Source organism: Chaetura pelagica, unplaced genomic scaffold, assembly GCF_000747805.2.
Source record: "Chaetura pelagica isolate M959 unplaced genomic scaffold, ChaPel_1.0 scaffold70, whole genome shotgun sequence".
Classification (NCBI taxonomy): Eukaryota; Metazoa; Chordata; class Aves; order Apodiformes; family Apodidae; genus Chaetura; species Chaetura pelagica.
Window position 1 is genome coordinate 273,144 of NW_009952265.1, and position 14,299 is coordinate 287,442.

The 14,299-nt window shown below is 37.8% G+C and overlaps 1 protein-coding gene across 1 annotated transcript in view; it reads right to left on the reverse strand.

Annotated features, from left to right (window-relative positions):
* PCNX (pecanex homolog (Drosophila)) overlaps positions 1–10,712 on the reverse strand; it is a 79,324-nt gene extending 68,612 nt beyond the window's left edge. Inside the window, 4 exon segments of the mRNA XM_010007666.1 lie at positions 609–698; positions 1,617–1,662; positions 4,306–4,411; positions 10,519–10,712. Of these exon segments, the coding sequence (XP_010005968.1) occupies positions 609–698; positions 1,617–1,662; positions 4,306–4,411; positions 10,519–10,712 (436 nt within the window).
* Between the last annotated feature and the right edge of the window lie 3,587 nt (positions 10,713–14,299).

Sequence of the window (14,299 nt, forward strand, 5' to 3'; positions counted from 1 at the left end):
TCCCTACAGTTTTATGCTTGTTTTAGTTGAGCATATTTTTTCCTGGCAATAAAGCTGATTAAAAACGAGAACTGAAACAAAATTGTACTGAAGAATACAAACTAGCAGTATCTTTAGGTACTAGAAAAAGCAATTACAAAACTCTGACAGCTTGCATATTGGAAGAGTCCATAGCTCCAGAAACAGAGCTGTGGGCAGGACTATTTACACTGCAGAAATGCACACCTGATTTAAAAAAAACCCCTCATTTGGCTGCATTGGAAAGCAAAGCAAATTATTCTACAATGAAGTCTATGACTCCCAGGCCACTTTTAGCATGAGAGAAATCATCCAGAGACATGCTAGCTAGTTTTCAGCAGTAAGGAAAGAGTAAATATTTATTCCCTGATGGAAGATCCCAGAACAAGAAACACAGTCAAAGAATAAAGTTAAGATAATTTAAGCTGTGCATCTCAGGAACTTAAGACTAATTAAGAAAGGAAATGGAGAGCTTCAAGATATCCTTTCTTAGCACCTATCAACAAATTGCATTAATTTATTTAGCATGTTAAGGAAAGGGTCTTTGGTAACAAAATACCATGCTTATATGCAGGAAGAAGAAATGTTACCTTGTTCTTCACTCCCTTCTTTACACAGGCTAGAACTCTGGCCAAGACTTAAACTGATATCATCAGAGGTCTTGGCAGTGTCAATATCTCCTGTGAATTTTAAGAAAGAAGAGTACTAAGACTCAAAGTATTAACATGTACATATACATACACTGCAGATTACTCAGCTGTTGGTAAAGACTGTTGCTTTTATTTCTTCATTTGAAAGTAAATAACAATTACACGTAATACAATATTTCTCTTATCTTTTAGAGATAAGTATTGTCTACTTTTTTCTTTTACTTTGTATACAAAAAAGTTTTCATTCCACTATGCAGATCTACCATGAAGAACTGAGAAAGTCTCTCACACAGAACCCAAGGCAAATAAAGATTTTTATTTTCTTCTATCTATTTGAATATTTCTTTTTGCATGTTCGCCAATAAAAATGAGGGGTAGATTGTAATAAAGCACTTGTAAAGATAAAAAAGGTTAAATTGTAAAGACAAAAAATCAGGAAGGTGACAAAAATTCACATCTCATTGTCTTTTGTTTTATTACTGACTTAATAAATTTACAAGATTGCAAGTTTGCTTATTACAAATTATTTATCTCTTCATCTCAGAGGAGTTCACAAGGGCTATCCTGGACAATATTTTTGCTAGACGGAAAGCAACCAGGAAATAATCAAGTCATTGCAACACACCACCAGAACGGTGATGGGCTGCACACAACGCAGAACAGTATGAAAAGTCCACTCAAACCCAAACCCTTGGCTCTGCACTTACAAGTAAAAGAAAAACCTGTTACGTGGAAAACAGCACTGGTGCCAGGACATCCTCTCCTAGTGTTTTAGGCACATAATTTGCAACTCCAAGGAAGATTTCCTCCAATTAGTAAATGCTGTACTTGGCTCACATAAAGTTCTGAAGACTAACAGTGTAGACAATATTTGGAGACAACACAATAAACAATAGTGACTTGAAGTGCTACTGCAAGGTATATATAAGAAGTAGCCGAAAGCCTCACCTTTGATGGTTGCTGCTGTTCCCAGACGACATAACCCAGATCCAACCTAGAAATAGGGAATTATGTAAAAAGCTGTAGACTTTCACCAATTACTCAATTGTTGTTCCCTATTACTGCAATGCATGCATTTGCCTATACACCTGGGAGGGATTTTCAAAGGCGTATTTTTGTGGAAACAAACTACTAGTGTGGCAGTGTAACTGCTAATAACTGCTGTCGTAAAGCTAAATTCTTAATGCAGTGATCACTCTGTCTAAAATGTTTAAAGATAACACAACGTGAATATAAAACTTCACCATTCAACATAGTAAACACCAAGCTAAATCCACAACCTGCTTCCATTGGAAAAGATACATATTTTTACCAGAGAATCTTTAGGTCTGTCATAGTTGATCCAATGACCAGGTAACCACAGGAAGTTAAGTTGCTGGTTCATACAAAGCAGAAGCAGCATGAACAAGGAATATGGCAGGATGAACCCTGCTGGCAGCTGAATAATCTTAGATCAACTTAACCTAATCATTTTACTGTCTATTGTTCCTCCCTCTCGTTCCTGATAACCATTTAGGTGCGCAGCCTGTCTTTCTACATATGCCTAGTAATCTGCAGCAAATTATTTTGAAGAGGTGCTAAAAAGAACTTAGTCTTTCCTTCAATAACATTTCTAATGCTACCTCTCCCAAAAAACTCTGAATAGCACACCAAAATGCACATGCCAAATAATTAAACGACTCAGAAACAAGACAGGAGAAGAGCACTCAAAGGCAAAATCTGAACCCAAGATACATAAAAATTATACTGTATACTTATTGGGTTGCCATTTTTCAAAAATCCTTAGTTCAGATGATGCTAGAGAAAAGAAAGCGTATTTCTACTAATTCTCTGTAAGCACAGCAAATTAAAGATAATTTGAAGATGTGTGCAGATTTTATTCAGCCACATGACAGAAGAAAAATGGCTTTGCTACATGTAATACAAAAAAGCAGCCGGGGCTTGTTTAATCCATTTTCTTCACTACACTGTCCTGTACACTTTTACTTGGTCATTTTGTCATACTACAAATTTTTTTCTTGCCTTCAGTAACATGCCTTACTGAATGATGTAGCTGAATTCAAATGCACCAGTATGAGAAAGCTGTTTCACACCTAAAAATGGAGAATTCCTACAGTTCATAAACCCTTGATACTGCAAATTGAACCACAAGGGACTAGTGAGCCCTAATTTTATCTGCATAAACACTTTCAAATGCTATACTTCTGTTTACAGTAGCTTTATCTGTGTTACGAGTGTCAGCATTAAGGAACACAGGAGAAAACACAGAGCTTTTCTTCACATGCTTTAACATTAAAATTGATATTCTCACATGCTACGAGAATGTTTGGAACACTTTTTTTTCCCCAAAGACCAGTCAAAGAAACACAATCCTCAGCCTCCTTCTGTTCCTACATGGACTATTGCTTCCTATTCCTTTAAATGCTACCAAATACCTACTCTCTTCCACAGAGAAAATCACTTATGTATCAATGCTGCATAACAAGAGTATTATTCAGATAAAACACCAGTGTTAATTTAACACTGCACTGCATGACATACTGCCTGCTCAAGAGAGCTAATTAGAACAACCTTGATATTGTAATACTACACCAAGGATTTCCACTTCATTCAATAGCCTCTGTATCTTTAATATAATTCTCTGTAGCTTATTGTCAGCACAGCCTTATAGTCCAGCCAGTCAACCTACTTATCCTCATGAAGAGCTGGTAAAAGATACCACAACTGGCTAAACGTTACAAGCCAAACAGAAGGAACCACACATGCCACACTGAATGCATAAATCTAGCAGATACAATAAGGGAACAGAACAACTTCCTCAGTGAAATTACAAGGTTACTAGAGCAACATGAAGTTGCATTCAAATCTAATAAAAAAATCTAATAAAGCCAAATTCTTCAGCAGCCCCTATTTAGTGCTTTCTTGCCACCCCTGTTGAAGTGTCAAAACAGCGAAGATTTCACTTTGTCATTAAAAAAATACAATTTTAGTCTTTCCATTTCTACTAGTTTACCTTGGTTTGTACTTTAACAAATTTTTTTACTGCAGACTGACTGAACTATCAGAAACAGTAACTTTCAGAAAGCCATTTAGCATTGCAAGAGATAATCGGCAGTGGCTATGTTCTAAGACGACTTAACAGAACCTTCCTCAAATTCAGCACAACTGAAGTTTACCAATTAAGCCTCTAAATTACAAAATAAACAGAAGTAAGGGAGGAAAACAAAGTTAGAACATAAAGATGAAGTTCCAGCTTGAGCTATTTAATAGCTCACTGCTCCGAAAAGAGGAAAGCCCACCACAGTGTGTCTCGGTAATCAACCATGTTCTGAGTAATTTTGATTTACTAAATCAGAAGAAAGCTAACTGACCAAAAGGGAATACTTTTTGGTGGGACAGTAGGTTGCCTTATAAAATCCAGACATTTCTAAAATGAACACAAGATGGGATGGACAAAAGCTCTGCAGCTGGGTGTGCAATGCCACCCTGATAAAACAGTTAAATACAGAAAGGTAAGTTGTTTATCCTATTTAAAAAAAGTAAAATGTAAAATATTAAGAAAAAAATCTAAGATTATTCTAGAGATTAAAAAGGCAGCAGTATTAAAGCAGTAACTACAAGTAGCTTTAATTCTTACCTGATTACTTGGATCTATCCCAGCATAAGAATTGCGTGAACTACAGCCAACAGGGGGAGTTGCTTCTCGTATGAATTCTGACATCTCAATCCCTCCACCAGGGTCACTAGAAGAAACAAAGAAGAGGAAAAAAAACCAAAACCAAAACATTAACCCACCAGTTAAACAGAAGTTGGTCTGCCTTTGCTGTATGCAGATTCAAAACAATTCCTCCTTTTCCAAATATCAAGGGCTTGAATATATCCCAGTATCTCAGATGAATTCTGCCTATTTGAAGCAGGGAGCTCAGAGCTGAAGCACTCCATATACTGCCACAGAAGCTGCTGCATTGTGAAGTCCACTGTTAGCAGCCAACAAAAACCGTGAAGACTTACGATCTACAAGACATTTTGAAATGCTGTCATACGAAATTCTTTCTGTACATATACGCACGTAACTTCTGGATCATCTGTCCAACTATAATACTCAGAAATCAATCAATAGAAAAAGTACTAAATAGAACTCTCTCGAAGAGCAACAAAACGACTTAGATTGAAGGCACCTGCAGTTATCCAGATCTTTTCCTTAGACCAAATCTAGGAGTAAAAGGATGGGTTAACCAAGAAAGCCATACACTGTCAGTAAAAGCTACTGGAAGGCAGGGACATGGTATCTCTCCCAGGGATGCAAAACATTCTTTCTACCAGAAAATACACCTCCCTTCAGATGATTTCCAGGCCCTAGCAAGAAATGTTTTGAGGTACTACATATATATTATTACATCCTAACAATTTCACCCATTCAGGATTAGTAAGTATTGGTTTGAAAGTATTTTCTAGATCAACACCACCAAAATGTAATTCAACATAATCCACCTTGTCAAGAGGCAGGTATTTATGAAAAAAAAAGCAAGTTAGGTGTGTCCATTAGGGTGTGAAATGAGTTGGGGACTACAACTCAAGAATTTAACCTAGCACTGTTTGTTAATTGCAAAGAGGGAGAAGTTGAGGCATCCTTTTCCCTCTCCCAACACAATTCTCTTCAGCCAACTTGATCCAAGAGACTTCTGAACAGAAGTGACTGCAGAGTAAATGGACACTGACAGTCCCTGCTCCTTCCCAAAGATAAACAGCTACCTCCCAACAACCAATGATTCAGAGCTGTGCTAAGTCCACTCTTACATTTTGCTGGAGGAAGAACATACAGGCAACCCTTCTTCAGCCAGACTAAAGAAACTAAAGATGAAACCCCTCTGGAGAAGGGGACAGAAATGGACAAAAGCTCTGCAAGATTTACTGAATAGACAGCTTGTCTCCTAGAGAAGTCTCATGCAATAAAACAAACATCTAATAATTTTTGTAATATATGGGCATCAATCTAGGATACTATAAACAAACTGTCTGCAGTCTAAAGGACCTGAAACATGATTCATATGCAGCATGACATTTCAAGCTGTTGTCTCCTCAGAGAGGTGTACAGATACAACACTGGGTACCATTCTAAATCATACAAGCGGCCCCTGAACCTTCTTAGATCAAAGAAATGTCAGAAAAAAGAAGGTATTAAGTTAGGAGCATTACTTCAATAAAAACAAGTGAACTTAAGAGACAACCAGCCATGAGTTCACAGAACAATTATGGGCAGACTGCAGTAAATTGAAAAAAGAAGTGAAAAGCTACTATTTTGATACAGATCAGCAGTGACATATGAACATACTCTTAAAGTATGTTCTTAAAGCATGCTCTTACTGATGGCTGTTTACAGAGCCTGCATCATCAATTATGCTAAGGCAAATTCAGATAAGAAAAAAAATATAATTCAGCTTCAACAATTTTCACCACCTTTAGGCCTCATGTAAGCATTTTTAAGAAACACATAAGGACATAACATGAAGTTTAAACTGAAAAACTCTCACTTAATGTCCAAGTTCAGCATACATTATGATGACAACCAAAGATATAACAAAGAATGCTTTTAACAAAGAGATTAAACAGCTTTCTTGTTTGAATAATTTCTTCAGAAACACTGCATGTGGTTAAAGTATGTCCTATGGGGTAGAAAAATAAGTCAATGTGAATAAGCTGTCATGCATAGAATTGGGTAGTTAGCCAGGGAGGGAGAATGAGGCCATTTTGTCCAAAAGTGAACCAAAAGATACCAGCATAAGCAACAATACAACCTGACACCACCACTCTACACACAGCTCCTGTATTGTGTGACTGCACACACAAACTAATGGATTAACAAAAGCTACTAGCAGACAACAATAAAGTCTGCAGGAATAAGCAGGAAGTACCGATTTCTAGGATTAACAATTGTAAGCATAAGGATCTGGAGTACAACAGCATATAGAAGCCTTTTAAGATCTACTTTGTGCTATCATTGTGGCCATTCCTTTCTGCTGTTAAGCACTACAATCAGTTTCTTACAGTTTACAGACTTCATACCTTAAAGCAAGTGCTACACTTTTTTGTTTGCAAGGTAAAAACACCAAGTTACTACACAAATTTAGAAGACTTAATCAATTATGTCCAGTCACTTGCAATGGAGATTGCTGTGGAAGAGGCAGAGATTGTGCAAACCAAATTAAAACGAGTATTTCTAATTATTAGTAGCACTACTATCTAAAATTACTGTCTGCAGCTACATGCAGACTGTGTCAGAAACAAAAGTCTGCAGAGGCTTTAAGTATACATGAACTCAGATGTTTAAAACCTGAATTAGGCTGACTGAAGAGATTGGAAATTCAGACTAGAACCTCCAGTTGGAATGAGCAATTTTTACTCCAGGACAAGGCAGAGTTTTAGTGTTTTCTTTTGAGCACTATCTTCTGTTCCTAATCTCCAACTAAGATAGCAGGGTAACTAGTCATAAGGCTGCTCTCAAAACACAGAAGGACCATAACGCACGTACTGCAAATGCTAGACCATAACAATTTCAAGTAATAAAATAAGTCTTCTTTAAAGAAGGAGAGAAAACAATATTCAACAAGGACAAGCGTAAAGTACTGCATCTGGGAACAACCCCATGTATCAGTACAGGTTGGGGGCTGGCCTGCTGGAGAGCAGCTCTGGGGAAAAGAACCTTGGGGTCCTGGTGGACAACAGGCTGACCAAGAGCCAACAATGTGCCCTTGCAGCCAAGAAGTAAAACGGCATCCTGGGGTACATTAAGAAAAGTGTGGCCAGTAGGTCAAAGGAGGTTATCCTCCCCCTCTCTTCTGTCCTGGTGAGTCCACATCTGTAGTACCATGACCAATTCTGGGCTCCTGAGTTCATGAAGGATAAGGAACTACTGGGAAGAGTCCAGTGCATGGCCATAAAGATTACTAGAGGAATGGAGCATCTGCCCTTTGAGGAAAGGCTGGGTCTATTTAGCCTGGAGGAGACTGCCGGGGGGGGGGGAGGGCAGAAATCTCATTAACATTTATAAATATCTAAAGGATGGGTGTGAGGATGATGGGGCCAGTATCTTTCTGTAGTGTCCAATGATAGGACAAGAGGCAGTGGGTACAAGTTAAAGCATAGGAAGTTCAAGCTAAACATAACAAAAAACTTAAGTTACTATGAAAGTAACAGAGCACTGGAACAGGCTGCCAAGAGAGGTTGCGGAGTCTCCTTCTCTGGAGACATTCAAAACCCGCCTGGACATGCTCCTCTGTGATCTACTGCAGGCAATCCTGCTCTAGCAGGAGCGTTGGACTAGATGACCTTTAGGGGTGCTTTCCAACCCCAAGCCCTCTGTGAGTCTGCAAAGCTTGAATCATTAACTGGAGTCAAGAAGGCAAAAACTCCAAGCTCAAGAACAAAAAACTGCAAGGAGAAGTAGTAACAAAGGCAGGGCATGAGTTATAGAGAGTATTAATTCATTTAGCTTGCTCATAGATTTAAGTAAACTGTAGATAACTCAAAGATGCAACAAATTAGGAAACTACATTCTCCTCTTGTTTATTTTCTAGAAGTACATGTGAAATTCACACAGCATCACAATTACAGCACCTCTATAACAGTGGAGATCAGCAATAGCAGTGGCACCAGGTTAATGCTTTATCATACTCTGAATCATGATAATCATGAACAAAAGAAAGCAGGCATATTCATAATCCCCATTGCTTGCTTCAGAAATGAGACTGACTTTGATTATGCAAATATTTAAGGTAGTACATCTCCTTAAATCTCCCCCACATCCATCTTATGCTAGAAGAGTATTAAAAAAAACCTCAAATAAAGCCCTACATACACACCTTCTTTTCAGACAGTTTTTTTTCATTATTATTTTTATTATTTTATTTAACTTGCTAAGAAGGCTCAGTATTTACTACTTAGCTATTGAAGGCTCAATATTAAACCCTCATGCTACATCCTCTCTGTCTTGAATGTTATCCCAGAGTTCTTGTAAGCTTCCAGGCAAAGATTAGTATATACTGTACATCCCACTTACCAAAAAGTAACTCCGTAATTTCTGCATTGACCTTGTTCCCAGTTCTAGTTAAGAGACCTGAAAGTGGGAACAAGGATCATATAAAAGTTAATGCAACTTTAGTTGGCAAGCAGGACACACAGCATCAAACTAACCTCTACTTCTGAGCTCACAAATGCTTATAATGTAGTAACTTGTCCCATGTAAACTGCTCCTTAGACAAAGCAGAACTTCTGTAACATCCAGAATTCACAATACTAGCAGAAAGAAGTCCCCTGCCAAGTCTTGGCTACTGTTTTGGAAGCAAAGTGATATGGCTTAAAAAAAGAAAAAAAAAAACAACATCTGAGGATCACAGCTAATTCATGTGTTAGCAAGGTTGTACTGAAATAGAACAGACCACTAGTTTACTCTCATGAATTTTATTAAGCAGAATAGGCATTAATATACATTTAGGCGAGCATCCTGCCAAGAAAGCTCAATACAGTTTTAGTAAGGAGTCTAAATAGAGTCACAATTAAAGTGAGCAGGTTCAGTTACCAAACACAACATGGAAAAAGGGTCAGGTTATAAAAGATTGATACAAAGAGTTACTGTATGTCAACTTCAAAGGAACCCAAGACACTGTTTTTGTTAACAATACACTCCCTAAGCCAAGTGCAGATACCCAAGAACTTAAGACCCATCTCATGAGAAGCTACCCCATATGCACAATGAAGTCCATTTACTTCCAAGCTGAGAATTTTAAAGAGCATAATTTTAATGCCTCCTATCTTTAAGCTTTCCAATAAACAGTTAAGAGGCTTCTTTCAACTGGATTCCCTAATAGCACATGTTTCCATGTGAAAGTTTCATGGTTTGCTTTTTTTTAAAATAAAACACATACCACCTTTTAAGAATTAGGACAACATACTAACTGCCTCACTTTGAAAACTATTCATGGTTACTAGTACCAGAAACTCACAGGCAAGAGATCTTCTATAAAATCTAACAACTCAAGGCTGATCTATTTAACGCAGACTAACTCTGAAGATGGCCTCAATTATCTGGAGCCAGGCAGAGGCTTTGATAATGGAGCTCGTAACACATCCACAGACTGATCAGACTGGTTAGGCTGGCCTTGTTGATGAGTCATATTTTCTTCTTTCTCCAAATAGTCTAGTCAGAGGAGGAAAACCTCTGGGTTTTTTGATGCTGGCAACAGCAAAGATGATCTGTGGAAAAGAATCACTTCCTATTTACCGTACTTAAGAATTTTCATCTTCATTACTGAGATGAGCAATTCCAGAATTTTCAAATTCACAAGACAGCATTCTTCTGAACTACGGCTACGAGTGATGTCAAGCACTGCACCCGACTCCTGCTTTTGCAAAACTAAGCCAAATGAAACCCTACCAGATATTCCTTTTAGTGATAAAAAGCTTAGAATGTAGTGCATGGTCTTTGACGCCTGGATTTTTAAAGCTAAATCTACAGCTGAAATAAGATTATTGTACTGGTTTTGTTCATCAAGTATTGAGTGACCTAATCAGCACATATTTTCCATGCTATTGTTTCAGTACTTCCAACATTTAAATATTGTTCTGGAACTCCTTTGGGGGAGGAACCAGGAAATTAACATAAATCCATCATTTCAAATCTAACACATAAATAAGTCTGCTTTTAAAGACCAGACTTAACGGTCTTTCAAGATTACAGTAGTCTGTATCTATATTACTCATTTTTTTATTTCAATTATCATTCCAGTTCCACATCTGACAAAGACAGGACTGTTTATCACCTGAAGCAGTACACAAACATCTTCAGACACCTTACCTGGGCCCATTGCTGTCTTTCCTCTTGGCTGAAGCACTGCTTTGTTCTGTTTTTGCACCTCTGTCCATATGCTCACTGGCATTCCTCTCCACAATTTCTCCCTCATCCAGTGCCCTGTGCAAACGGTAATTCACCATCTTCAAAATGATAAAGAGAGCTGCTATCACTGGGCAGTAGACAGCTACTATCATCATGGAAGAAGGAAGGGCCTATCAAAAGAGAGCAAGAAAGAGGTAAATCAACACAGGGTCAAACATCACCAAGAATACATAACTATCTAGATTTTAAACAGTTTCTTTCCTACATAAAATATTGATCATACTGAAAATGAGGGTTTGAAAACAAATCCCCCACAGTCAAACTTTATCTGGGCATTGTTAGAAGTCTAGCAACATAGAAAAAGGAACAGTTGGACTACAAGATACTAAAGCACTACAGCACTATGCTAAGTGGACCTATCACCAGAGCCTGAAAACCACATTCAACTCTTATTGTCTTTTTCTAGGCTATTGGAATGTAAGACCTAGACTAGAAAACCTAGAGCTAGCACAATTTTGTGTCACACTCAGTACTTTTTGTTAGCTGTTGTAAAGAAAAAAGGATGAGAAGATTTTAGGCAACCCGAAAACTAAATCAAGCACAGGGTATGACCTATTTCAGGGCTAGTACACAGCACGAAGTCCATTTTGGAAAAAAAAGATGCAAGTCTGACAGCATGGTGGACATTAGAGAAAACCTGCTAAACAACCCAACATAGGTGTTTTGACTTAGCTCATCACTTCCAGCAGCTACTCTTGCAGGGTAAGATACTGATCAGTCCAAAAAGCCAAAATTTTCCCTACCTGCATAAAAAAAGACTGTTTATGTTTGTGGCTCACACATTTGAGCCGTATTCCACAATAACCTGCAAGATCACACACTGTTTGTGCTAGACCATTACAGGCCCATAGAAAGGCAGCAAACACAGATGCCCTATAGAGAATTTTTCAGCATGTGGTTAGAAGCCACATGAAAAAGCTCAGTCCTGAATTAAACTTTTGAAATTCTATTTGAGAGTTAAGACTTCTCAAGCAACTTCTGCTGAGGCCCATGAGGATTTTGCAAATCAATCATTTCAGCAACAGACATTAAGTGAGGCCTAATAACTATTTCTAAAAAGTGTCCAGAGTACTAGTTAAACTAGTTAAGTTTCAGATTTCAATTCAAGGTTTCTAATTCATCTTTTATTTAGATTAATAATTTTTCCATTTCCCTAGGCAATCACTAAACAAAATGAGATATTAACTCCTGGTTATCTTCTACAAATAGACCACTTGCCTTACAAAAGCAACAAAACCCCATGTTCTCAAATATCTTGCTGCATCACATTCTTTAACCCACTGATGGTGTAGTTTGATATAAAATTCAGACACATATAACACAGAAACGTATGACAATCAGATTAAACAACATTTGTCACCCAGCATAAACATGAATTTAGTAGATGAGAAGAATAAATTAACTGCCTTTAGACCTCTTAGCCTAAGGAGAATTCAAGAATTCCAGCCTGTTTTGTACACCTAGTCTCCCTCCCTATGCAGACCATTGCAAAAGAGTATTTATGGTTATCAGAGCCCTATCAGAAAAGGAACATGATTGGAGAACAAGACAGTTCTAGTTTGCGCAAAGCTAGTTTTAGTAATTTAAAAGAGATATGATTACAACATTAATATTTCTACATATTCAAAAGCTTATTAGTCCTAGAAGAGCTGGCAGTGCTCATCACACAATTTAAGCCGTAAGTTTAACAGTGTCTGAAGAGATCTCTAAATACTAAATATTGTACTAAAAAAGAAGACAGAAAAATAAACATATCTAAATATTGTACTGACTGTTTACTTCAGAACAAAACAAATCCTTAATCTGGCTGCTCACTTTCTGTCATTAAGCAAAAACAAATAATCAATACAACATTTATAAGCCAAACAAGTATAAATAATTGAGTCTGGAATCAATAAGTACACAGGTTACTTATTAGGATTCTTTTCTTAAAGAGATCAGGGCTAATGTAGCTTTTCCTCCGAAACAAGTTAAGTCAACACCTAATACAGCATTTGAAGTAGGACAGGCAAACTAAGCCAAGGTATGTTAACTTAGATTTTGCATGCTGAGCTGGACAAGATTCCAAGGAGATTCACTTACCAAGCACCACCCCAGGCCCTAATGGATAAGGAGATTCACTTACCAAGCACCACCCCAGGTGGAGAAAAAGGAAACAAAACTATTTTAAAACCAGCATCAGTAAGCAAGCAGGAGTCACAATGATGCTAATGGCACCCATACAACCTCTGAAGCAATGCTAGAGGGGTTTCCTCAAGAAATTAACTTCAAGAAATTCAGTGCTTCCACTTCCAAGAACTTCAGAGAGCTAGCTCCCTGCAGGTAAGACAAGCCCTTAATCTTTGGTAAAACTATGAGCTTCCTGTACCTGCTAAGCAGTCTGCTACCCAATCACAAACACAAGGTCAACTACCCTCTCCTTTACGACCACCAAGTGTTCAGGAGTCATTACCAGAATTGTCACTTTAACACTAGATGACAAAAGCTATTTAGTCTATAAAAGACATGTTTATGCTTTTCTATCTGGAAAAGCTCTTCAGTTTCTCTCCTTCCCTCCATCAGCCATGATGTCACACAGTGCATCCAGTTTATCTTCTGGAATGCAAAACCTACACATCATCTTCTGCAAAGAAAAGCTTTGAAAAAAATGGGGGAAAAGGCAAAACTCATGTATCTTGCAGCAAACCAAATAAAGAATTAAAGGGTGCTTTTTCCTTACATCCTGTTTCCACAGAATTGCAAAAAGCTAAAAATGAGTTAAGTCACTACTTTTCTTTCTTCATATTCATTAGTAGTTACTCCTCTTTGGATAGGGCATATTCTCTGTTTGGCATACTCTGCTGTCTGATCACCCTTTTTAAGTTTCATACTGTGGCACAGCAGTGCTACCCATGGTACCAGCAACTCATCTGCATTCCAGCTTTAAGAGTTACTGCAACCTAACATACACCACTGTTGTCTTCTCTGTTTTTCTTTGCCAAACTTGGAAGCACTGAACTTCCATTTGGGGTCTTCTCTGCAGAAGCCAAGGCAAGTTAAAGTGAGAATAGTACTTTAAACTGTGCTTGACATTTACCACATTTGAGGAGAGACAGATGTCTAACAGCATAACTGAGCATCCTACACGATACCATCTTCAAGATCCAAATACAAATTTAAGTCCTACAAATTTGCAACTAGATCCCATTTCAGTTCTTTTCACAAGTACTAAAGCATTTTTATTGAACACAGTAGACTAAAAACCTCAGGTTAGAGCTTGTTAGCAGACACCAGCTAGCTACAAGCCTATAGCTGAAACAGCATTTCAGAGAACATCCCATTTTACTGCACATCTCTAGTAATTTTCATTAAACAGACACTGAACAGCAGTAGTCACAACTGAAGCTCATGGAGGAGAGAAAGAGCAAGACATGACCATACAAAACCTGCTTGCTGTAATTACATTCTGTTGAAAACTTCAGTCATCTAATTGCTGAACAAACATAATCATTAGATAAATTCCTAGCTGAATGTATTTCCCTAAATGTTAAAGGGAAGTAGTACTCTCAAAGATGGAGGGGGAGGGGAAGGACATTGATTTTCTACCACCTGTCCCTCAGGAGTTACTTTCCAAATTTAAACCTTTCAAGGCAACTCATGAGATCCATACTATGAATGCAGAGAAAGGTAAGACGCAGGAGTG